The 27300-nt window shown below is 39.0% G+C and overlaps 1 protein-coding gene and 1 pseudogene across 1 annotated transcript; one reads left to right on the top strand and one right to left on the bottom strand.

The window, feature by feature from the left end:
• The first annotated feature begins 861 nt into the window (after nt 1-861).
• LOC118842429 lies at nt 862-1516 on the top strand (annotated as a pseudogene).
• Nucleotides 1517-1993: 477 nt separating this feature from the next.
• On the bottom strand, nt 1994-26854 carry CMPK2 (cytidine/uridine monophosphate kinase 2). The gene is made up of 5 exons (XM_036748237.1): nt 26128-26854; nt 12070-12184; nt 11652-11853; nt 8009-8242; nt 1994-3221 (listed from the first exon to the last, which is right to left on the bottom strand). Exons 1-5 carry the CDS (start codon nt 26845-26847, stop codon nt 3098-3100), a joined length of 1395 nt encoding a protein of 464 aa, XP_036604132.1. The 5' UTR covers nt 26848-26854; the 3' UTR covers nt 1994-3097.
• Between the last annotated feature and the right edge of the window lie 446 nt (nt 26855-27300).

Here is a 27300-nt window from a genome sequence, read left to right as displayed (position 1 = left end):
AGCTAGTATTTCTTTAACCCATACCGTCATTACTCTATCCGAACATGTGGCATTCGTAATTTCTGCAGGGTCAAACTGCCCATATTTCTGCTTAGACAATACTCTTAAGTTGACCTCGATTATAAGTTATACCTTCAAACATAATCTTTCATTGTTGAGTTGATGCCATACTGTTCTATGATATTTTACAAAATATATGCTCCCTATGCCAGTGTGGACACAGCCTACATATCAGTGGAATCATTCCTCAGAAGGCAGAGAGAAATATCCTGATTAACCAATGGACTGGAAATCAGATGACCTGGGTTCAAATGGTGATGATGCTACTCACTTTCTTTGTGACTTTACAGAAGTCTCGTAACTTCTTTGGGCTTCAGTTTCCCATATATACACATAGACACACACACAGAGACACATACACACATTCAAATTATAGAGGGAAAATCCTGGAAAATCCCTATATTTAAAGTTAATGGATCTGGGATTAAATCTTGCCTCGACCACTTACAGATTGCATGATCTTAAGTAAATCATTTAACTTCTCTGAGCCTCAGTTCCTCATCTGAAAAAAGACAAAATTGGGCCAGATGATCTCTCCAAAGTTCTAATTGTATGATCCTATTTCCCAAGGTGACAGGTACGTGTGTGCATATGTGTGTGTGTACACACACACACACACATATATATACACACATATCCATATACATACATATACATATATATACATATATAGACATACATATATATGTGTGTGCATGTATGCACGTGTGCACACATATACATATTCCTTATATGTATATACACATGCATATTGTGTACATATTTATTTGTGTACATTCATGTGTGTGCTCACACAAAGATATGGTTAAATATATATGCACGGTGTGTAGCAGGGCCAGAGCAGGGGCCAGGCAGGCGGTTGCAGCTGAGTCCTGGAGGAAGAGGAGCCGCTGGCCACCTGATTACCATGGCCTAGCCTATGGGCTCTACCTGTGCATTAACCTGGAATGCCTGCAGTGCCTCAAGGAGAGCAGAGGCTGCCTGATCTTCAAACAGGGAGGAGCAGGCCTACCCCACCAAGTTTGTAGAAAGTGATGCTAATGAAGAGTTGTTTAGTGTTCCATTTACTGGTAATGTTAAACTGAAAGCAATCATTATCATGGGTGAGGATGATGACTCGCATTCTTCAGAGATGAGGCTGTTCAAAAACATTACACAAATATGTTTTGATAATAAAGACCAAGAACCTGATCAGACTTTTAGTCTAAATCGAGACCTCACCCGAGAACTGGAATATGCTACAAAAATTTCTCGATTTTCAAATGTCTGTCATCTGTCTATTCATATTTCAAAAAAGTTCGGTGCTGACACTACAAAGGTGTTTTATATTGGACTGAGAGGAGAAAGGCCTGAGATGCGTCGACATGCCATGACTATCTGCAATTATGAAGCATCAGCTAATCCAGCAGATCACAAGGTCCAGCAGGTCACCCTATAGACATATTTCATTTCTTAAAGGCAATCTGGGACTCCTACGGAAGCCTTTGTATCGGTGATGATGTCACAGCCATTTTGGAACTTAAAAGACGGGGCTTGAGGGAGATATGGCCACTGTAGCTTCCCCCAAGGCTTTGCTGCTGGGGGTCTGAAAACTGAGGACACCACACCATTGGCAAGGGCCATTGGATTGCTGAGGACGGTTTGGCACTTTGGGCACTATAGAAATTGGGCCTTGAACCTGTTGGAAATCTGGAAATCATGGATAGCCCTCGATTTCCCAGTTTGGATGTGGCTATGGACTCTTTAAGTGTTTTTGTCCCTTTGTGGCAGGACTTGCATGTGACCTTTTTACAGATGAGGAAACTAAGGCAAATGGTGTTAAGTGACTGACATAAAATTATAAAATACATAGAATTCCTGAAAAATCGCATTTATCAAACAACTCTTTTAGCAAGATGAAATAAATCCATACTAAAATGATACATAACCAGTATTTCATTAAGCTTGAATTTTAATTAATTTATCAGAATCGCTACATGGGAAAAATATGAACAACCACATAAACAAAGTGTTGAGACAGTTAAGTTGAATATTCCCAGTTCAGTGCAAGAGGTTTATATTTTCAGTGTCACATTTTGAGGGTGGGGGTGGGGAGAAGATCATGACTCAACAACAACACAACTGGAAGGAAGTTTATAAAAGTCAACTATTCGTAATTCATCAAATATTTCTTGAGCTTCTGTTATGTGCATAGTATTGTCTTATGACTTGCAGAGTCCTTCTGATCAAGGAAATTAAAATCTACAATAGTTAGAGACAAGACCTAGAAAAAGTTATATAGCCACAATATTTAAATAGCTTATACTATCAGAGGATTTAGTGCTAGGATAGACTTCTGCAATTTCTAGTCTAACCCCCTCATTTAAAGTCTAAAAAAATAAAACAAAACAAAAAAACAAGCTGAGGCCCTAAAGAGATGAAATTACTTGCTTAGGGTCATACATGTGGTAATATGAAGAGAAGGAATTTAAGTCCATGTACATATGTAAATGTACATATATATATATATGTGTGTATATATACACGTGTGTGTGTATTTGTACACACATTCATAAAACAGGATCACAGGATATAGAATTGGAAGGTAACTTAGACGAAAGAGTGGTAGAAACAATTTGCTCATGGTTACAGCTAGTAGGTAGCAGAGTCAGAATCCTGACCCAGGTTTTCTGACTGCAAATGCAATGCTCTTGTTAATACCTTGTGCCTGACACATAGATCATAGGATCACAAGTCTAAAGCTTGAATGGACATCTGAGGCTGAGACCTAACCTTTCATTCTATACATGAGGAAACTGAGGCCCAAGGTAGTATAAGTGACTTGCCCAGAGTCCCACAGGTAGTAAGCATCACAGGTAGGATCTGAACCTAGGTCTTCTAGCTCCATAGCCATGTGTGTATGATGCATATTAAGTACCTTATACCCCACCCCCCACAGTAATTATCTAACAGGGATCTAGAAAAATAGTGGAATACATTCTGGGGTAAGGTTTATTAATGTATAATTAGGTAAAAATCTGTCACCTCCCAGGAGTGACTACAATGAGGTACAATACTTTTTAATCAGACCTAAAGCAATCTTGATGACTTCTTCTCTGTCTAGGTTGGCATCCACTATGTGACATCTAGGATTCTCCATCCTCTGATAAGATATCTCCACCCTGAAAAGCAGAAAGGGAAAAAGTGGGTAATCTGGACAATGAATAGGGGTTGTTTTGACCAAAAACTAGAGACCACACAATTCTGGGTTTCATTACCTCTCTCTCACTTTTACATCACTCTCTATATCAACTTTCTTCAATAATTCAACTATTTAAATACTTCAAAGACCCATAATTTTAATGCCCACACTGCCCTTTCTACCAATGCAGACAGGTAATGATTCTTACATACTTTAATACAAAAATATTTATGAGCTATATATGTATATACATATATACACATATACACATATGTATTCATAGGTACACATGTATATAGATGCACACATGTACAATATGCATATCTGTATATTTATACATATATATTGTTGTTCAGTAATTTTTCAGTCATGTCTGACTCTTCATGACCCCATTTGGGGTTTTCTTGGCAAACATATTAGAATAATTTACCATTTCCTTCTCTAGCTTGCTTTGCAGATAAAGAAATAAGCAAATAGGGTTAAGTGACTTGCCCAGGGTTACATAGCTAGTCTCTCAGGCCAAATTTGAACTCAGAAAGATGAATCTTCTGATTCTAGGTCCTGTACTCTATCTACTGTGCCATCTAGCTGCCCTGTGTATACATATAAATATGTACACACACACACACACACACACACACACACATACACACACACACACCCCTTTCAGGCTTGTAAATTACCCTACATACATTCTCTCATTTGAAAGTTACAATGACTCCAGAAGGTAAGTACTACAGGGTATTATTTACTTCCCTGTATGTATAAAGTAACTGTGATCTCAGGTTAGATGACTTGCCAATGGCCAGACAACAAGCGTCAAGATTCAAAGACAGGACTCCCGAACTTCAAGCACAGTACCCAATCCACAGCACCTTGCTGTCCACTGTGACTTGCATAGGTGAAACCTGTGATCACTTGGTGGTAAATTTTCTGGTACTGAACCTCTACAAACTTAGTTAGGCAGTTTATAGATTAACAGATTAGTGTTTGTTGAGGATTGGGCGGGGGGTCGGAAGAGGATATTCTTTAAGACTCTGGATATAGAAAGGTGCATGCTCCAACAGTATAACTTTTGAGTATCCACTGTCACCTCCATACCAGAATGGGGCATTAGTGAGACTTTATTGACACCTTTGTATTTTAATTTGCTTGTGTAGACAAACCAATCACCTTTAATTCTTAATGTCTTCATGAAAGACAGCAAGAGAGTGAATAAATAAAACTCACACATTATTTAAAAAAAAACTTACTCTAGTCATTATTTTAACCTCCCTATTACCAAGACAAATTTCACCCAAAGTAATAATAAAAGTTCCAGTCCTTCATCTCTAACTGCTTGACATCCCCACTTGGTATCTAAAAATCAACCAAAACAGAATTCATTACATTTCTCCCTAAATCCAACTTGCCTCCTAATTTTCTTATTTCTTTTGAGAGTACCACTATTCTTCCAGTCATACAGGCTTGTAAACTAGGAATTGGGAGCTCCTCCATTAGGTTGTGAACTCCTTGAATGGAAGCCTTTTGCCTTTTTCTTTTGTATCCCAAAAGCTTAGCACAGTGCCTGGGACATAGTAGGTGCTAATTAAACCTTGACTGATTGATCCTCGATTCTTCATACTCACCCGCCATATGCAATCATTTACCTCATCTTGTTGAGTCTCCTGACAGTAGTTCACATTCATCCTGTTCTCTCATCTCATCTTATACACTCTAGTTCAAACTTTCATCTCCTCCTGATTCCAGAACACAACGGCTCTCTCCTAACTGCACCTTCTCCCTTTCCAATCCACATTCTCTGCAGTGCATATATCTATATTTCTGAAGTATAGGTCTGACCTCATCATTTTCCTCCTCAAGAAGCTTCGGTAACTTCCTATTGCCCCTAGGATAAAATATTAATTCCTTTATCTGGAGTTTAAAACACTTCATGATCTGGCTCCAACCTGTCTTTCAAGGATGACACTATTTTCTACATTACAACAAAACTGGGAAACTTGATGTTGCCTGAATATCCCCTTTTTACTATCTTTCCACAGACTGTCTCCCATATCTGGAAAGCTTCTTCCTCACTTCTATTTTCTGGAATCCCTACCTCCCTTCAACACTTGGCTCAAATGCCACCTCCTATACAAAGCTTTCCCTTTCTCCTCCCAGTTAGAGTTAGTATTTGTAGTTAATTTTGCATCTACCAAAATAATTTTGTATTTATTGTGCAAAGTCTAATGTTCACTTATTTGTGAACAGCTTATATTCCCCTCATAGACTGAAAAGTCCCCAAAAGCAGAAATCCTTTCTGTCTTTGGATCTCCTTGGCACAATGCCCCAGCATATTTTAGGTGCTTTAAAAATGCATTTGATTATCTGCACTTCTCTTTCCTCATCCCTTGCCTTACCCCCACAATAGAGGGGTCCTGAACACACACGCTAGCCAGTCCTATCTATCCTTCCACCCCACTTGTGTTTACGGGGAGGAGTGGGGGAGAATGGGATACATTAGAACTTCCTCATAGACAATTTTCTATATTTCTCTGTAGGGCACAGGCAACAGTATCTGGTTCTAATCACATGGGAAAAATATATAAATCCCAGAATACAGATGCTGGAACAGTTTCAGTGATCATCATTCTTGTTTTCCTTCTTTGCTGTCTTGTCCCTGTTCACAGGATCACAGGATTTAGAGATAGAAGAAAATTTAAAGAACCCCTAAGTTCTATTCCTTATTTTACAGTTGTAGAACTATTTAAGGCAATATGGTATAATGGAAAGTGGAATGGATTTGGAGTGTGAATCCCAGATCTGAGTGGGAATTCCAGTTCTGCTACACACTGATCCTACAATCAGAGAAAAGTCATTCACATTCTCTACGCTTCATTTTCCTCATATATAAAATGAAAGGGTTGGATGAGGTGGACTAAATTTCAGCTCTAAATACATGTTTCTATAGAACTGAGGACATACAGACAGTTTAAGTAACTTGTGCAAATCCAAATTCCTACAACTCTTCAATGCCCTAGTTCTTACTGATGAAAGAAAAAAGCATTGAATGAAAAGGATGTGCCAGGAAATGAACAAAGCTCTGAAGATAAAAATATAAAAAGAAAAGTCATTCCTGCCATTAAGAAATTTATATTCTAAAAAAGGGAAGATAACACATATTTGGGAGTAGTGGCCAGAAAAGGATGTTTTAAACTGGAAAGTCACAGAATGGTTAGTGGAGTCATAGGATATCTGATTGATATCACCTTTCTAGATGGTGTTGGACATGGAGTCAATAAGATATGAATTTAAATCTAGCTTCAGATATTATACTAGCTGTGTGACCCTGGCCAAGTCACTAAACCTCTGTTTACCTCAGTTTCTTCATCTGCATTCTGGACAAACTCTACTAGTAACTACTTCCCATCTCGAAAGGTTGTTGTGAAGATGATCTGAGATATCTATAAAGCCCTTTTAGTTAGCTCTAAGGAACTGGAGTAATATTTCCATTAGTGTTCCCAAAATTAGAGATAGAGGGTGACCACCATGGAGGGATGTGGAGGGGGGCAGAAGGAAAAGGCAAGATGCAGAAGGAGAATGTGGGCCAAGCTGAAAAGCATCATCATGGAGGATCTTGACTGGACTAGTTACGCAGAACTCTCAGGGACCCAGGGCAGGAGCTAGAGACTTCAGTAAGAGGCAGGGGGAATGGCATGAAGAGAACTAGAGACTTGGGCCTCCAAATACTCTTGTACTTAATCATTTCTCTCTTGCAGTTCATGTCTGGTTTTGTGCTCCCCTCTCCTCTGAATATCTCAGCTGAATTCTAATACACCTACTTGGCTCACATACACTCTGAGGTGGACTTTAAAGTTGTCCATGATCAAGCTCCAGCTCACCTTTCCAGATATATTTTAAATGACCTAATTCTATGCACTCTGCATTCCATACACACTATACTGGTAGCCATGTTCTGGATTTCCCCATTCAATCTCTCACCTCGGTGCTTTTGTACAAGCCACTGGGCCCCATTCCCAGAGTGCCTTTTCCAGCCTCTGTTCCTCTTCTCAGAATCTTTTTATTCAGTAATCAGTTCAAGTATCCCACTCTCCTTGAAACCTTCCTTCTTCCTTCCATCCATTACTTCTCCATCCCTCATCAAATTACAATCTATTTGCTTATTTGGGAATGTTTCACCCCCACAAGAGAGTGTAATCCCCATGAAGGCAGCAATTGTTTCATTTTCCTCATTTACAGTGCTTGGCCCAGTGGCTGGTTGACAGTAGATGCAGCTAAGTGGTGGTGTGAATAAGGTGATGGGCCTGGAGTCAAGAAGAGCTGAGTTCAAATTTGACCTCAGACACTTACTAGCTGTGTGATCTTAGGCAAGTCACTTAACCTATGCCTGTCTCAGCTTCATTATCTGTAAAATGGAAAATTTTTTTAAAAACACCTGCTTCCCAGGGTTGTGAGGACCAAATAAAATAATATTGGTAATGTGCTCTGTAAACCTTAAAATGCTACGTAAATTATCATTATTATTATTATAATGTGCTTAATAAAGATTTGTTGAAGTGAATTGTACTAAAGTAATCTTACTCTTGTAATAGTTGGACTCATTTCATATCTCTCCCCTCCCCTTCTCTCTTTCCCTCTCTCTAACCCACTGACATAACTTTATCCTGATGAGTGAAGCTTCCCGGGACTCCTGAACTTGGAGGGAATAGGTTTCTACCATGCCTAGATTCCAGCCTCCATCAGTTATGCCATGGAACTAGAACATACTTTTCACGAAATAACTTGTTGATCTCCAGCTCAATTTCTTCCTTCGTTTTAAGCTTCCCACGCTCCTGGATCCGCTGAATCCTTGCCTCAGGACACAGAGTTAGCAGCAGTACAAGATCGGGTTTGAGCAAGTCCTCGGGCCACTGATACACAGGGTGGTGAGCTGGAGGTAGGTAGTGAGGAAAGCCACTCACCTCAGTGGCAATTGCATAAGCAGCTGTGCTGTGCCAGTACCTGCAAGAATACAAGTAGTAGTGACTTCACCGTCACATGAAATGTTCAAGCATCAAAGGGTAAATGATCTTCTGTGGAGAGAGTTATAAGAACTGGACCCAGGGTGAAATACTGGACTAGATGGGAAGCCCAACTATATTACTTCCAAGGTCAACATGATCAATAGGAAAGGAAGGGGAAACCTGGGTTCAAATCCCAACACTGATATCTGTGAGCAATATGAGCCTAGGTCATCATAGGATCAAAGAAGTAGAGTTAAAAGAGACTTTAGAGACCACCACATTGTCCCTATCCTTCATTTTACTGATGAAGAAACTAAGGCCAACACAGATTGTGACATATCCAAATTCATTCAAGTAGTAAAATAGCAAGGCATCCAATAACATATACAAAGCCCTCTGTAACCATATAGTACTAAACACAAGTTACAATGACAATGATGATGTTAATAGGTCACAATTTAGAGCACTTTAATGTCTGCATTTTACACAGATTATCCATGATGATGATGATGATGATGATGATGATGCATGTGACAGGTGCTTGATAAGCATTTGTTGAAAGGGATTCTAAGCTACCTGGAACAGGTACTGTTAATGCCTGATTTTAATAAACTTTCATTTTAATCCTTTGGCGGAACTGTTGGTTTAAAAATTGACATTTTGCAATTGTGCACCTTAACCATTTCTATGTGCAAAACGAGTTTTGTCTCCCTTGTTTTTCAGCTAGGTCATGGTATCCTCCTTGATGTTGGAAGAACAAAATGGATTTCATTAGACTCCCTGAATATGAACTCTGACTGCATAAACAATAGTAAGCACTTCATCTTTTCATTTGACAAGGTGACATTTTATCTCTTTAAAGAACTAAATTATCAGTAAGTCAGGAGTCCAAAAAAGAAACAGATTATTGAGTGAAAAACTTGGGGACCCATGCTGCCTAAAATACTCCCAGATGCCACCAGAACAGATTAAAATGTAATTAGGAAATAGTTAACAAAATAAATAAAAATATATTTAAACATAGACAACATTACATTTTAAAGCAAAGTCAATATGTAATCCAAAAGGATCCTTATGTAGAGATTAGTGGCCCCCATTTCTACAGAGTTTTACATCATTGATGTAGAAGGTGGAACTTGAGGGAAGCCGGGAGGCAGAAATGAGGAGAGAGAGTATTCTAAGAATGGGGGACAGAGAATGAAAACATTTGGAGTTGGGAGACAGTCTCTTGTTTGAGCAACAGTCATAGTCACTGGATCACAAAGTACACAGAAAGGTGTAAGGTATAAGAAGACTGGAAAGGTGAAAAGGGTTTCAAGTTATGAAGAGCTCTGAACCCTGAAAAAAGGATTTTCTATTTGATCCTGTAGGCAACAGAGAGCCACTTGAGTTTCTTGAGTAGAAAGGTGATATGTTCAGACCTATACTTTATGATCACCTTGGCAACTGAGTGGAGGATGAATTGAAGTAGGGAGAGACATGGAAGGAAGACCAAACAAAAGGCAATAGTCCAGGTGTAAGAAAACGATGGCCCGCACCAGGAGGGTGTCGGTGTAAGATGATAAAAGGTAGAATATTGAAAAGAAGTTGCAAAGATAAAATCCAAAGGCCAAGCCAATAGACTGGGTATAGGAAGGAAGAGAGACTGAAAGGTCAAGGATGATACCCAAGTTATGAGCCTGGATAAATGGAAAAAGGGTGGTGCCCTCAACAGGAATAGGGATGTTTGGAAAGGGGAAGGGTTTGGAGGGAAAGATAATGAGTTCATATTTGGACATGTTGAATTTAAGAAGTCTCTCTGAGACATCTAGTTCCAGATGCAGCTAGAGATGCAAGACCGAAAGGACTAGATAAGCAGTTTTGAGAGTCATCAGTATAGAGATGGTAATTCAACCCATGGAAGCTGATGAGATCACCAAGTGAAATAGTATAGAGGGAGAAGATAAAAAGACCCAGGGGATACCCACAGTTAGTAGGCATGACCTTGATGAAGATCTAGTAAAGGAGACATAAGAGGAACAGAAGTGTAGGAGGAGAACCAGGAGAGAGTGGTGTCACAAAACCTAGAAAGAAGAGAGTATCAAAGAGAAGAGGATGATACTTTCAAAGGCTGCATAGTGGTCAAGAAAGATGCAGATTGAGAAAAGGCCATTAGATTTGTCAATTAAGAGAGCATTTGGAACTTTGGAGAGAGCAGTTTCAGCCTCAGCTAAAGTCCCATCTTCTTCCAGATGCCCCTCAGTCTTCCTTAATCTCAGTGCCTTCACTCCAAGATTACCCCTGCCCCTAATTTAGCCTGGATATATTTTGTTTGTATGTAGCTATTTGGATGTTGTCTCCCCCATTAGATTAAAAACTTTTTGGAGCACAGGGACTATATTTTTCCTTTCTTTGAATCCCCTGGCATATAGAATATACTTAATAAATGTTAGTTGACTTTACTGACCACAGACGGTAAAGACCTGCAGCAATAATACAATCTATACAAATCTGTATAATATATGATCTATATAAAATATAATATGCAATCTATATAAACCAGCTAACTGGCAAACTCTGGGAAATGAGAATGGTGTAATGAATCCTAAACCCTAAAGCCTAATGGTGCCTCATTCTTTTCTCAATCTTAGTCCCCTTTAGGAAAAGTAAAGTTTTATTGCTTGAGGCCTACTCTGATTAAATATCCCTGAACAGCAAATTCTACATTACCTCAAGAGCATGGGTTGTTAAAAGCTTATATCATCCACCCTGTAAATGCAGCTAGGCAGAACTATGTCTAGAGCAACTGGACCTGTAGTCAGAATGATCTGATTTCAAACCCAGCCTCAGTTGTTGACTAGCTATGTGACCTTGGGTGAGTTGCTCGAGCTCACTTTGTCTCAGTTTCCTCATCTGTAAAATGAAGACAATAATAGCATGTACATCACAGGGTTATTGTGAGGATCAAGAAAGATAACATTTATAAAGTGCTCTGTAAATCTTAAAGCCCTATGTAAATTCTAGCTGTGATAATATTATTATTTTGTATGGTGCTAAGAAGGACTAGAATTCAGGGATCTGGAGATTGAATCTTAGTTCTGACACTTAGGAACTGTGTGGACTAGAAGGACAGGTCATTTCATTTCATTGTAAACCTCGGTTTCCTTTATCTGTTTAAGGGAATAGCAATTCATTGACTGAGAGTGGGAAGGCACTCAGAAGTCACTTAGTCAAAATCTCCCAATACTCCTTGCTACTTCTTGCACTCCTTAGACCTCAATGAGTTATTCATTGGTGAGGGATTTATAAACCTTAAACTCCCATACATATGTGAACTGTATTTTTTATTTCATTAAAAAATACTGCCCATAAACAAAAATTCATGAAAATAAAGAAAATATGTGATGTAAATATACCTTTATGCCTACCTGTCTATAACCACAGGAGCCTGGGTAGATGCTTCAGCTATTTCAGAAGCAACGATATAGTTTCCCAAAGAGTAATATGCCCGCCTGATGATTGTCGGCTCATTATCAAATATTTCTCTCCACTGGGTGACACAGGGTGGAGGTGACTTTAAGAAGACAGCATTTAGTGCTTTTTTGACTCTCCGGGCCACTGTAGTTTTGCCTGTATTTCATACACAAGATAAAAGAATGTCTTATTCACTAGGATCAGGCAAAGCACAAAAACTAAGATGGCCTATGTAATTTTTCATCCTTCCATCACCACAGCCCACTTATGGTGCCTCACACAGAATTACTTAATGAGCATTTGCTTAATTGAAAAGGAACTCAAATTCCATAATTATTATTGTAACTTATGAATGTAGAAATAGTCTCTTACCAGTAGCATCTAGGCCCTCCAAAACAACGACAGGGAACCTCCCCTTCTGGACATTCTTCGAGCATTTATCCACCAAATTAAGGACTTCTTGGGCTTCAGGAATTAAAGAAGCACACTGTAATGACAATTTTCATTAATGAATTCTTCAAATTCCCTCCTTCCTTGAAACATCCCCATCAGACATATTTTAGATCTATTAGGACCATGTTGTTTAGAACTATGAAGACCAAGAATACACAAGTACTGATAAGTAGAATTGGTCCAACCACTCTGGAAAGCAAGTAGGAATTATACAAAGCAAGTACCTAAAATGTTCATGTTCTTGAATTTGGAGATTTCTTTGCTAGGCATTTACTTCAAAGAGATCAATTATACAAAAAAAGTCCCATACACACCACCAAAATATTTGCTGTAGCACTTTTTTTTCCAGAAGTAGAGAACTGTAAACAAGTCAGATATCCATGCACCGACATGGCTAACAAACTGTGGTGCATGGATGTTACAGCATATTTCAGTTAAGAAATGAATATGATGAATAAAGAGCAAGATGGGAAGAGATATGAAATGATATGGAGTGGAAAAGAACTAAGTAAATAATATGCACAATGACAACAGCAACTTAACTGGAAAGAACAACAAAATGGCTGAAAATGAAGGGTACAAAAGTATAATAACTCTAAAGAACTATGAGAAGAACCTTCCCTGACTTCTTTGTATATGGAGGAGAAATCATGGGTCTGGAACACTGCTCTTTATTCATCATATTTATTATATTTTGTTATGTTGACCTTTTTCACCTTATTTTTATTTAAATGGGTGGATGGATCCCTGGGAAAGATAGAAAGAAGGGATATATTGGGAGATAGGTAAAGTAAAAACAAAAGATACTAATAAAATCTGTTTTTAAAAGTCGTACAAACAAATCAACACTTAAAACATTAATACTTCAAAGAAAGGGTACATACTTTATTCCATGTTCATATATATATATGTACAGTATATATGTGTATGTGTATATATGTATATGTGTGTGTGTAAATATATATATATATATATTTGTATGTATGTATGTATGTATGTATGGTAGTAATCAATTTGGAGAGTTGTTGTGGTCAAATAAAAGCATCACTCAGAGGGAAACATTCCTGTGATGATTCTCTCAACTGGCCAAGCATTCTCAGACAACAGTCACAGGCTGCCCATCAGCAAAAACACCAGCCTTCTCTCAAGCTGGCTGTTCCCTAAGAAAATCTCCCTTTGGGTGTCAGGTTACCTCCCCAACCTGGCATGCTTCTCTCACTCCTTAGGATCATTGATCTAGAGCTGTAAGGGATCTCAGAGGCCATCTAATTCACTCTTTTCATTTGAAAGACAGGAAAGCTGAGGCCCAGACAGATTAAGTGACTTGTCCCAGGTCCCATGGGTAGTAAATAAGATTTGAACTCAGGTCTTGAATCTCCAACTTCAGTCTTCTTAAGGGAGTAGTAATCACTTAATGCGATTTTGAGAGTCCAACCTTTTTGTAACTCTTCCTCTCAGACCTAGTCCTCATCCTCTCCATCCTATTTATTGAGAAGTAACTTTCATAGATTAAAAATGACAGTTTTGCTCCATGAGCAATTCAACTCCTTTTCTTGGGCCACAAGATTCCCCACTCAACCAACCCCATGGTCTAAATTGTCATGATACCTTTTAATAACCCTAGTTTGTCCACATGGCTGCCCAGCACGGATCTACTCCCCGACTTACTTCTTCCTGATCCAAATCTAGACTATCTTATATTACTCCCATCCATGTATTCCTTTAGCAAAACAAACCCTGGTCCCATCAATAATGAACACATTTCATCATTTCGTTTTCACTTCCTTCTGAACCTTACTCTCTAAGGCAGGGCTTCTGAACAGTTTTTGGTGTCATGGATCTCTTTGGTAGTCTGGGTAAGCCAATGGACCCCTTTTCAAAATAATGTTTTTAAATGATTGAAAGATATGCTAAATTGCAGTTAGAGATTAGGGTGTATAAGACCCAATGAAATCTATCACTGAGCCAAAGTTAAAAACCTCTGCTGGTAAAAGAAAGCTTTCTAGCATCATGGCTTCAAAATCATAAAAGAAAATGGATACAAAGTACACATTGACATATTACATTCTTCTCACACAATAAGGGGGTAAAAAGAGGGCTCTCCTAGGTAGAACTATCTCAGAGCTAGCATGAAAATACGCAAAATGTCATTTATTTGGTCCTCTAAAGATCTTCAAAACACTTTACATAAATACATACATATATATGTATATATCTTTACATATACATATACATATATACATACATACACACACACACACACACACACACACACACACCATATCCTTGCTTTTTTGATCCTCTCAACTTCTCTGTAAGGTGGCTGTTTTTTTTTTTCTTTTTTTGGAGAGGGTAAGGCAGGGCAATTGGGGTTAAGAGACTTGCCCAAGGTCATACCGCTAGTAAGTGTGTCAAGTGTCTGAGGCTGCATTTGAACTCAGGTCCTCCTGACTTCAGGGCCAGTGCTCTACTCACTGCACCACCTAGCAACCCCCAAGGTGGCTGTTTTTGTTTTGATGTCTTGACTTGCCAGTGAATTGGATTTAAGTGAGGCATAGTTACACAAAGTCATCAGCTCACTCTCTCTTTCTGTGTCATTGAAGTCCAGTGGCAAGACAGCAGTCAGGACTGGTGACAGGCCAGGATACAGTGGATGACCTTGAAATCCTCTATATATGACAAAGCTTTAAGTGTTCCACAGTACCTGCTTCAGCCGCCTTCATGGCCACTGGAAAAAAACTGTGGCCCAATCCACTTGGGGAAGTCTTCACATACTTGGAACAGATATCCCCTAACTCACTGAATAGTTTGAGGCCTGTCAGTTATCTACAACCCGGTTTAGCCCATCTGTCTAAGACAGTTTCACCTGGGTGTGACCACTGCCCTGCTACAGCTTCTTGGAGCCACAGGTGAGAGTTGGGTGACCACTTGGACACCAAAGGTAGATGAGCAGCCCTGAAAAGGACTTTGCAAGCCCTTGCACCAGAGATGTTAGTCCTCTCTTAATGCCCCATACATCCTGTGAGGTGGCTACTACAGCTATTATTATAGCTATCATACAGACGAGAAAGTTAAGTTTCAGCAAGGCTGTCACACAACTAATATATACCAGACAGATAATAGAGTCAGATGTAAAATTCAAACAAAGGTCTCTTGATTCCAAAAGCAGCCTTCTTTCCACTATACCACAAGCTGAAAAGATTTTACTTTGAATCTTGGCTCTTACATTTGCTACCTATGAAACCAAGGGAAAGACACTAAGCCTCAGCTTCTTCTTGTAAAAGAGTAATAAGTTTTGAGGAAAGCCCTTTGTCAACTTTTAGGCATCGCACAAATGTATTGTAATTCTAAAAATGCCATCCTGGCATCATTGGGATAATGTGAGAACTGAAGTCAGGAGATTTAACTTTTGGTCCTATCTCTGCCACTAACTGCTGTGTGACCTTGGTCTACTCACTTCATCTTCTCCGAGGCTGTTTCCTCTTCTGTAAAAATGAATGAGTTCACTAAGTAATACAAATAAAATGGAGCAATTTTGTTACTATCATGTTAATTTGATATACATTTTTAAAAATATGTATATTATATATAACAGAAGATATGATTCATACACAATTTTTTCATTCTTCTTAGTTCATGTTTGATGATGATGACTATTATATTCATAACTTAATTTTTTAAAATGAAGGGGTTTATTCCTGGCTACAGTAAAGCAGCTTTTATAAAGGAAACTACTATTTAGGAGTTTCAAAATATTCTATTTGTAGCCATAAAGATGTATCACTCTGAAGCATGAAACACGTTTGGAGTTTTGGTCTGTCTGAATTATTATTATTATTATTATCATTAAGATATTTCCTTACTGTATAATCACACCCTATCCATGCTTCAGAAGAACAATCAAACTGGGCACTAAAAGCTATCATTGTAACTCTGGCTGTTGAAAGCTTTAGAAGACAGTTTTTTCTGGAATGAATCAAAAGCTCCTGCTACTATTTAATTATTATCATCAGTTATTAGGCTTTCACCGTTGTGAGAGGAAAAGAGATTGAGAAGTCTCAGCTTTGTAGTTTACTCCTATATAAAGCCTCCTCTCTCTCTCCCTCCCTCTCTCTCTCTCTCTCTCTCTCTCTCTCTCTCTCTGTCTCTCTCTCTCTCTTTCTTTTTAAAATTTTTTTTGTCTCTCCTAACTTCTACTTAGGATTGTTTAGGTCCATTTTTAATAAGTACTCTGGCTTTTTCTTTCAGCAATTGTTATGAAACAAACCCAAACAAATATAAAAAAAAACTTTAGGTGTTAACAATGGAGTATTGGATAGAGTCCTGGATGGGCTCAGGATGTTTGGATTATGGTACTCACTGACCCTGTGTCTTGGTGAAATACTTACTATCTGTACTCCTCAGTATTCCCACCTTAAAAACAGGAACAACAGCACTTGCACTATCTACATGAGGAATATAGCCTTTGAAATGAAAACTGGGAATGCTATGACTACGAGAACGCTCATTGATCAAATCTCTATCCCCAAATGCATCAACTTTCCCAAGATCCTTCAAGAGGAAAAGGCCTACCTTGAAGCTTCATTCACCAAAACTAGGCAAAAATTATGGCTAGAATGGGCACATTGCTTCAATGTCCTCTAGACTTACTCTTCAACTTGAAATAGTTCTCACTTTGATGAGGGGCATATTCCTCTTAAAGTTAGCCCTGTTGCATTTCTCTCTAATTGGAAACCGTTAATCCCTAAAAACAAAGAATGAACAACAGACGATAAAAATCCTAACTCATATTTGTGTAGCAGAAGTATAAGCATGGGATAGGGAAAAGATCGGTTAGTGATTCTGGAATCAGACAGCCAGCATTCAAATCCCATAGCTCTCTTTCTTTCTATCTATGCAACTCTGGGCAAGCTATTTAACATTTCTGGGCCTCAGTTTCCTCCTCTGATAAATTAGAGGCTTAGATGAGATGACATTTAAGCTTATTTCCACCTCTAGATGCTTTGATGTTTTATTTAAAGTGTATTTAGAGGGGCAGAGCCAAGATGGCCACGTGAAAACAGCCTCTTACCGGAGCTCTCTCACAAGTTCTGCAAGATACCTCTAAAAAAGTGAATCTGAGCAGATTTGAGAGAGTTAAAAGCCGCTAGCAGACTGAGTGGGGCAAATTTCCAAGCTAGGAGAGTCCAAAAGGTCGAAGGGACAGATCTGCAGGCTGGGAGAGCACTCCTGTGTGGAGCTGCACTGTAAGAAGCAGCAGCTGCAGAAACCAGCCAGCGACCCAGGCCGGAAGAAAGCTGGGTGCCCAAAACTGGCAGAGATCCCCAGGCCTCCCAACACAGGACGGGAGTTTGTTGAAGCAACAAGAGGCAGTAGCACAATGCCTCTGGCTGTGAGACATCTACTCCTGAGCCTTGTAGCCCAAAGGTTTGAAATGTGGCTTCTTGAACTTCTGGGAGACATAATGACCAGGTAAATAGCTCTAATCCCTCCCTCCTTGACCCAGAGAATTCTTCAGGAAAAACGCTGGAATAGAGGAGAGAGAAGTGGGGCTTCAGTGGCCAAGCAGTGGGAGTTCCTGCGTCCCAGAGGGGCAGAGCCAGCAGGGGTCAAGACCAGGAGCCCAGATGGACCTTTGCACAGCCAGGGGAAGTGTCAGACACCAGTACAGACAACAGCTGAGACCATTGCTGAAGAGCAACAGTGCTGGTGAGCAGCCCCAGGGGAAAAGGAGACTTTAGGCAGACAGACCCCTCCCCCACACCTCAGGAAACTGAAGGCTATAATACACAAAGCCAGTAACCAGACTCACAATCCCCAGAACAAGACTCCTGGGACAGAGATCTGAGCCCCAAAAGCAGAAATCCACTATAAAGCCAGGAAAAAGCTAACCAACACGAAGAAGAACACGAAAAAACTGAGGACCACTGATTCTTTTTATGGAGATAGGGATGATGAAAATACCAATTGGGAAGAGGACAGCATTGACACTATATCCACATCTGATACCTCAAAAGGGAATGTGAACTGGTCTCAAGCCCTAAAAGCATTACTGGAAGAGCTAAAGGAGAATTTTAAAAACCAAATTAGGGAGGTAAAAGAAAAAATGGAAAAAAAAACACTGATGAAATCAAGTCTTTAAAAAATAAGATCAGCAAAATGGCTATGGAGATTCAGAATCTACATAGAGAAAATTGCACCCTGAAAGGTATAATCAACCAATTGGAAAAGGAGACTCAAAAGCAAAATGAAGACAGCAGCTCATTAAAAATTAGAATTGAGCAAGTGGAAACTAATGACTCTATGAGGCATCAAGAAGTAGTCAAACAAAATGTAAACAATGAAAAAAAAAACAGAAGAAAATGTGAAATATCTGATTGGAAAAACAACTGACCTGGAAAATAGATTCAGGAGAGATAATTTAAGGATTATTGGTCTATTGGAAATCCACGATGAAAAAAAGAGCCTTGACAGTATCTTCAAAGAAATTATCAAAGACAACTGCCCAGAGGTCCTAGAACCAGACAGTAAAATAGTCATTGAAAGAATCCACTGATCACCCCCTGAAAGAGATCCCAAATTGAAAACTCCAAGAAATATTATAGCCAAATTTCACAATTACAAAGTCAAGGAGAAAATACTGCAAGCAGCCAAAAAGAAACAATTCAAATATCATGGAACTATAGTCAGGATCACGCAGGATCTTTCAGCTTCTATATTAAATGACAGGAGAAATTGGAATACGATATTCCGAAGGGCAAAGGAGTTTGGACTATAACTGAGGATCAACTACCCAGCAAAATTGAGCATAAATTTTCAGGCGAGGAAATGGACATTCAACGAAATAAGGGAATCCCAGACTTTCCTGATGAAAAGGCCAGAACTCAATGGAAAATTTGATCTTCAAATACAAAACTCAAGAGAGACATAAAAAGGTAAACAGAGGGAAACCCCCCACAAACCTTATTAATCAATAAGGGCAAATTATTTACATCTTTATATAGGCCTATATCATTTTATACATGATATATATATATATACACACACACATATATATATATACACATATATACATATATATATGTCAATCTTGACAATAATACAGTTATTATAACTGAAAGGGATACACATAGACTGTGGATGTCTGTATAAAATAAGTGAAATAAGGATAAAAAAACATAATTAAGAGATGTAAAGGGAGGGTTCTGGGAGAAGAGGTAAAGAGGTAGTAGAAAATGGTAAATTACATCAAATGAAGAGGTACAAAAACACACTATAGTAGAGGGAAAGGAAGGAGGGAGAAGAGTAGTATATGAGCTTTACTCTCATTGGATTTGGTTTAAGAACAGAATAACATACTTTGAAAAGTATAGAAATCAAACTTGTCCTACAGGCAATAAGAGGGGAAAGGGGAGAAGAAAAGAGGGGAATGGTCAGAAGGGAGGGAATAAGTAGCACGGGGAAAAGGGTAAGAAAAGGGAGGGAAATCAAGAGGGAGTGTAAATTGAGGAAGGCAGTGGTCAAAGGCAAAACTCTATTGAGAAGCAGAAGGTGGGAGGGAGTAAAAGAAGCATAAATATGGAGCAGGGCAGAAACAGGATGGAGAAAAAGACTCAGCTTGTAATCATAACTGTGAATGTGAATGGGATGAACTCTCCCATAAAATGGAAGCAGATAGCAGAATGGATTAAAAACCATAATCCTACCATATGCTGTTTACAAGAAACACATTTGAAAAGGGGGGATACACACAGGGTAAAAGTAAAAGGATGGAGTAGAACATATTGTGCTTCAGCTAAAGTAAAAAAAAGCAGGAGTAATAATCCTAATCTCACTCAAAGCAAAAGCAAATATAGATCTAATTAAAGAGATAAGGAAGGGCACTACATGCTGCTAAAAGGCACCATAAACAATGAAGCAATCTCATTATTTACCACATATGCACCAAGTAGTATAGCATGCAAATTCTTAGAGGAGAAGTTAAGGGAGGTACAGGAAGAAATAGACAGCAAAACCATACTAGTGGGGGACCTCAACCTCCCCCTCTCTGAACTTGATAAATGTAATCTCAAAATAAACAAGAAAGAAGTTAAGGAGGTGAACAGAATTTTAGAAAAGGCAGATATAACAGACCTCTGGAGAAAGCGGAATGGAGATAAAAAAGGAATATACTTTTTTCTCAGCGTTACATGGCACATAGTCAAAAATCGACCATGTGCTAGGGCATAAAAACCTCACAATCCAGCGCAGAAAGGCTGAAATAGTCAATGCATCCTTCTCAGATCATGACGCAATAAAAAATGATTTGTAATAAAGGATCATGGAAAGATAAACTAAAATTAATTGGAAACTAAATAATCTAATCCTAAAGAATGAGTGGGCCAAAGCACAAATCAGAGAAACAATTAATAACTTCATTCAAGAGAATGACAATAATGAGACAACAAACCAAAACTTATCTGATGGTACAAAAGTGGTTATTAGTGGTTATTAGGGGAAGTTTTATATCTCTAAATGCTTACATGAATAAAATAGAGAAAAAAGGAGATCAAAGGGCATGCAACTGAAAAAGCTAGAAAAAGAAAAAATTGAAAATCCCCAATTAAACACCAAATTAGAAATACTGAAAATCAAAGGAGAGATTAATAAAATTTAAATCAAGAAAACTACTAAATTAATAAATAAAACCAAGAGCTGGTTTTATCAAAAAACTAATAAAATTGATAAACCTTTGGTCAGTTGGATTAAAAAGAAAGAAGAAAATCAAATTACCAGTATCAAAAATGAGAAGGGTGAATTCACCTACAATGAAGAGGAAATTAAAACATTAATTAGGAATTATTTTGCCCAATTGTATGCCCATAAATTTGACAACCTTAGGGATATGGATGAATATTTACAAAAATATAAATTGCCCAGGTTAACAGAGGAGGAAGTAAAACTCCTAAATAAACTCTTTCTCAGAAAAACAAATTGAGCAAGCCATCAATGAACTCCCTAAGGAAAAAATCTCCAGGGCCAGATAGTTTTACATGTGAATTTTATCAAACATTTAAAGAACAATTAATTCCTATACTTTATAGACTATTTGGGAAAATAGGTGAAGAAGGAGTCTGACCAAATTCCTTTTATGACACAAATATGGTATTAATACCCCAGGAAGAGTCAAAACAGAGAAAGAAAATTATAGATCAATTTCCCTAATGAATACTGATGCAAAAATTTTAAATAAAATATTAGCAAAAAGATTGCAGAAACTTATCACAAGAATAATACACTATGACCAGATAAGATTTATTCCCGTAATGCAAGGCTGATTCAGTTTTAGGAAAACTATCAGCATAACTGATCATATCAACAACAAAATTAGCAGAAACCATATGATTATCTCAATAGATGCAGAAAAAGCCTCTGACAGAATACAACACCATTCCTATTAAAAACACTAGAAAGCATAGGAATAAATGGAGCCTTCCTTAAAATTATAAATAGCATCTACCTAAAACCATCAACAAGCATTATTTGTAATGGGGATAAGCTAGATGCATTCCCAATAAGATCAGGGGTGAAACAAGGATGTCCATTATCACCCCTACTATTCAATTTAGTACTAGAAATATTAGCTGTAGCAATAAGAGAAAAAAAAGAAATTGAAGGAATTAGAATAGGCAAAGAAGAAACTAAATTATCACTTTTTGCAGGTGATATGATGATTTACTTAGAGAATCCTAGAGAATCAAGTAAAAAACTACTTGAAATAATAAACAACTTTAGCAAACTTGCAGGATATAAAATAAACCTACATAAATCCTTGGCATTCCTATATAGTACTAACAGAGCCCAACAGCAAGAGATAGAAAGAGATATTCCATTTAAAGTTACTGCAGACACTATAAAATATTTGGGAGCCTACCTGCCAAGACAAATCCAGGACCTATATCAACACAATTACAAAACACCTTTCACACAAATAAAGTCAGATCTAAATAAATGGAAAAACATCAGTTGCTCATAGTTAGGCTAAGCTAATATAATAAAAATGACAATTATACCTGAATTAATTTACTTATTCAGTGCCATACCAATCAAAATACTGAAAAAATTATTTTGCAGAGGTAGATAAAATAATAGCAAAATTCATCTGGAAGAACAAAAGGTGCAGAATATCAAGGGAATTAATGAAAAGAAATGGCAGGGAAGGTGGCCTAGCCACACCAGATATTAAAGTGTACTACAAAGCAGCAGTCATTAAAACTACCTGGTACTGGCTGAGAAACAGAGTTGTGGATCAGTGGAATAGGATAGGTACACAAGACGCAGTAGTCAACGACTATAGCAATCTACTCTTTGATAAACCCAAAGAGGCCAGCTTCTAGGCTAAGAATTCATTATTTCACAAAAACTGCTGGGAAAATTGGAAAATAGTAGGGCAGAAACTGGGCATAGACCAATATCTTATACCATATACCAAAAGAAAGTCAAAATTGCTTCATGATTTAGGAATAAAGGCTGATAAGCAATTTATAAGCAATTTGGGAGAGAAAGGAATAGTTTACCTATCAGATTTATGGAAAAGCAAAGAATTCATGATACAACAAGAGATAGAGAGCATTACAAAATGCAAAATGGATAATTTTGATTATGTTAAATTGAAATTTTTTTCCTATAAAAAAGCCAATGCAACAAAGATTAGGAGGGACACAGAAAATTGATAGAAAATCTTTACATCTAGTGTCATCTCTAAAATATACAGGGAACTGAGCCAAATTTACAGGAACACAAGTCATTCCTCAATTGAGAAATGGTCAAAGGACATGAACAGGCAGTTTTCAGAGGAAGAAATTAAAGATATTTATAGGTGTATGAAAAAATGCTCTAAATCACTACTGATTAAAGAAAAGCAAATCAAAACAACTCTTAGATACCACATCTCCCCTGTCAGATTGGATAAAATAACAAAACAGGAAAATGATAAATGCTAGAGAGGATGTGGGAAAATTGGAAAATTGTTACATTGTTGGTAGAGTTGTAAACTGATCCAGCCATTCTGGAGAGCAATTTGGAACTATGCCCAAAGGGCTATATAAATGTTCATACCCTTTGACCCAGCAATACCACTTCTAGGGTTGTATCCCAAAGAGATCACACAAATGGGAAAAGGACCCATATGTACAAAAATATTTATAGCAGCTTTTTAATTGGAAATCAAGGGGATGCCCATCAATTGGGGAATGGCTGAATAAGTTGTGGTATACATAGGTAATGGAATACTATTGTGCTGTAAGAAATGGGGAAGATACAGACTTTGTAATAACCTGGAAAAACCTACACAATATAATGCTGAGTGAGCAGAGCAGAACCAGGAGAACACTATACACAACCACAGATATATGGATTCTGTGATGACTAAACCTGATAGACTTCGCTTTTCTCAGCAATACAACTCCAAAGGACTCATGATGGAGAGAGCTATCTACATCCAGAGAAAGAATTATGGAGTCTGAATGCAGATTGAGGCACACTATTTGCTCTCTTTTTTTTCCCCCTTTATATTGTTTTTCTCTTTCGTTTTTGTTTTGGTTTTTTTTTGGTTTTGTTTCTTCTTTCTCATGATTCATTCCATTGGTCACAATCCTTTACAACCTGACTATTGCATAAATAAGTTGAATGCAAAGTTATATGTAGAAGATACATCGGATTCCATGTCTTGGGAAGGGAGGGGGGGAGAAAATCTGGAACTCAAAATTATGTGGAACTGAGTGTTGTAAACTAAAAATAAAAAATCAATTATAAAAAAATAAAGTCTATTTAACTACTATTATTTATTTGCATTTATTCTCTTTATATTTATTCAGTATATGTGCATATATATACATATATATTTATATATATGTTTGTGTGCACATACGAGCGCGCGCGCGCGTGTGTGTGTGTGTGTGTGTGTGTGTATGTATGGGGGGTATTCCCCCCATGCAAATGCAAGCTACATCAGAGTATTGTTTCATTCTTTGTATTTCTATCCTCAGGACCTAGCACAGTACAGGCACATAATTGGTTGTTGTTCAGTTGCATCCAACTCTTCATGACCCTTTTTGGGGTTTTCTTGACAAAGATACTGGAGTGGTTTGCCATTTTCTTCTCCAGCTCATTTTACAGATAAGGAAACTGAAGCAAACAGGGTTAAGCGACTTGCCTGAGGTCACACAGCTAGTAAGTGTCTGAGACTGGATTTGAACTCAGGTCTTCCTGATCCCAGGCCCAGCACTTAATCTGTGGCACTGCCTAGCTACCCCCAGGCACATCATAGGCATTTAATAAATGCTTGCTGATTGATCATTTGGTTGACTGATGATATAATGCTTTAGTTATATAAAACACGCTCTATAAATTTTCTCCTTTTGATCCTCACAAATGTCCTTGTCACCTTGTTACTGTAAGTTTCACTTATACCATTTTACAGATAAATTAATTGAAGCTCAAAAAGTGAAATGAATTGACCAAGATCATAATAAGCACAAAGCATAACTAATTGTGGCCTATATTTGGTACACTCATAAAATGTTTGGTGATCAGTCAGTGTTGTAACCTATTATATACTAAGTATCTTGAGAGATGAATCTGGATCTTCTCTTCTTCCTCTTAATGCCATGATATCCAGAATAGTACCAGGAATATTGTTATCATAATAGCAAAACATTTTCACGAACATCTTCCCACTCAACCTCTGCTCATTTCTAACAGTACCTCCATGATGCAAATACAGAGGGAGGGAGCAGATTTTCAGCAAGTCATTTTTCCTCCATGGTCTTCAGTTTGGAGGACTGGACTAATCCATCTCTAAAGTTACATCTAGTTCCATGTTTTTTACCCTGTGGTCCTTTGAGATTTCATCATCCCTCACAATAATATATACAGGTCTTGGGACTGGCCTAAAGTTACAAAATCAATTAGCATCAGAGCACTCCAAGACTCCAGAATCCTCATTTCTCATAGATGTGGCCAACAAAGAGGTCTTATTCTCCCAAAATATAACCTTCCACATGAAATCTACCTGGCCAGAATCAGTTACAGGTAGGGTAACCAAAATCAAAACTGAGACAAAAAAAAGGAAGAAGGAACAAGTTTCTGGGGTAAAACGTCAACTGGCTGTCAAATCTAGTTAAGGGGTTAGGCAAAAGGACAAAATCTCATTAAGGGAGAAAGGGTACCAGATTTTAAAGTCAGGGGAGCTGGGTTCAATTTCCACCTATGGAACTTACTACCTATATGATCCTGGACAAACCACTTTCTCTCTTTGGGCCTCAATTGCTTCCTCCATAAAAAAGCAGAAGAGATGCTTGTTGACTACTTTATCTACAAAGTCCTTTTTACATCTAAAATTATTCTCTTATGACCTCTAGGGCAGCTAGGAGGCAAAGTAGACAGAGTGTCAGTCCATGAGTCAGGAAGACCTGAGTTCAACTCTGGTATCAGATACTGCCTAGCTGTGTGACCTTGGGCAAGTCACTTACTCCAGTTTGCCTCAGTTTCCTCGTGTGGAAAATGAACTAGAGAAGGAAATGGCAAACTCTGGTATCTGCCAAGAAAACCTCAAATGAGGTCACAGAGTTGGATCGGACTGAATTACAGCAAGGACAACTATGACCTGTCCTGACCTAGGTTTCTTACCTGTAAAAATGAGAAGGTTGGATTAAATGATTTCTAGAAAAATGGAAAAGAGCAATGAATTTGGCATCAGAGATTCTAGGTTTGAATCCCAAGGTTTGGCATTCACAAACACCACTGTGACCTTGGAGAACTCATTTAACCTTCTATGTTAAAACAAACAAACAAACAATTTTATGTATAAAGGAACCTGTGTTCCTCATATGTAAAATGAGAGGGTTTTTCTTGTGGTCTCCTCCAGTTCTAAATTAATGATGCCTTTTTTTTTTTTCATTTAGGACAATCCATCCTAGGTTGATGCTGAATTCTTACCTCCTCAAAAATCTTTCGGGTTTTTTCAAGATTGGGAAACACCACAGAGATAGGCAGGTCTGGCACTATAGGGTGCAGCGGGGGCTCCACAGTGGGCACCACTCGGAACTTCGGCCCTTCATCTCCTACTCCTCCTGGCACCTCCCACATTCTCTGCCACAGCAGGCCACTGTGGTCAGCATCGAACATACCCAGCTGTGGGCGCGGAGCCTCACAGGCGACCAGTAGACCCTCCAAAGCGTGCTGTATCTGCAAGCAGTCCTGCGGATCCCACAAGATGATGCCCTTCTCCGTGCTCCCCGGCGGGCTGTTAGGGGAGTAGGAGAGGAGGCGCCGCAGCTGGCACTTCTGGAAAGGGTTCTGTTTAAGTTGATGTACCAAGCGGTGGTGCAGGCGCGCAGCGCGGATCCGGCCCTTGTAGCCGGAACCTGGGGCTAGGGGCACGCATAGGGAATAGATGCGCCCCGGCGCGCGGAAGAACGTCTCTAGCCGGGGATCTCTGCTGCCCAAGGAGCGCCTGTCTGAGCTATCACCGCTGTCACTGCTGAGGGTGAAATGAAGCAGACCAGAGTCTGGCAGCTCCAAGACGAAGAAGCGGTCCGGGCCCAGGTCAGGCTGGCACATAGCAGTGGCCTGGCGGCGGACAGCTGGTACCTGCGGCGGCCGCATCCGCCCCAAGAATCTGAGAATGAAGTCGCCCTGGCGAGGGACAAAAGCCATATCTAGGGGCCGCTGGCCCCGCCCCGAAGAGCGAGATCAGTAAAGGGAAACAGGAAAATGAGCCAGAAACGAAACCTAGCAATGGGACTGGGGTTGGGGGCTCCGGCGGGTGGGGCGCCCAGAGCGGGCAGGGCTCGCGAAGAAACGAAAGCTCGGAGATGGGGAGGGGGGGGGGAGAAGGGGGGGGCTGGACACAGCAGGGGCCGCGCGGTCAGAGCTCAGGGACGGCTCTGGCTGCAGAAGCCTCAGGCGCCCTTTCCTTGGGACAGAGCAGTGAGAAAGGGGCATAGGGGTATTGTTTTTGTTTTTTTTTTCCCATTTGGTCCCAGACATAGAAACAAATGCTGAAAACAATGAAATCCAAGGACCCAGGCCTAGATGGGTTGCCTGGAAGCCTGAGGTGGGTGGGGCTGGAGGTTACTAATGGCTTCTATGTATCCCCTTGGGGTGTGG

Source organism: Trichosurus vulpecula, chromosome 3 (genome assembly GCF_011100635.1).
Source record: "Trichosurus vulpecula isolate mTriVul1 chromosome 3, mTriVul1.pri, whole genome shotgun sequence".
NCBI lineage: Eukaryota > Metazoa > Chordata > Mammalia > Diprotodontia > Phalangeridae > Trichosurus > Trichosurus vulpecula.
This window is presented reverse-complemented; position numbering and strand designations above follow the sequence as displayed.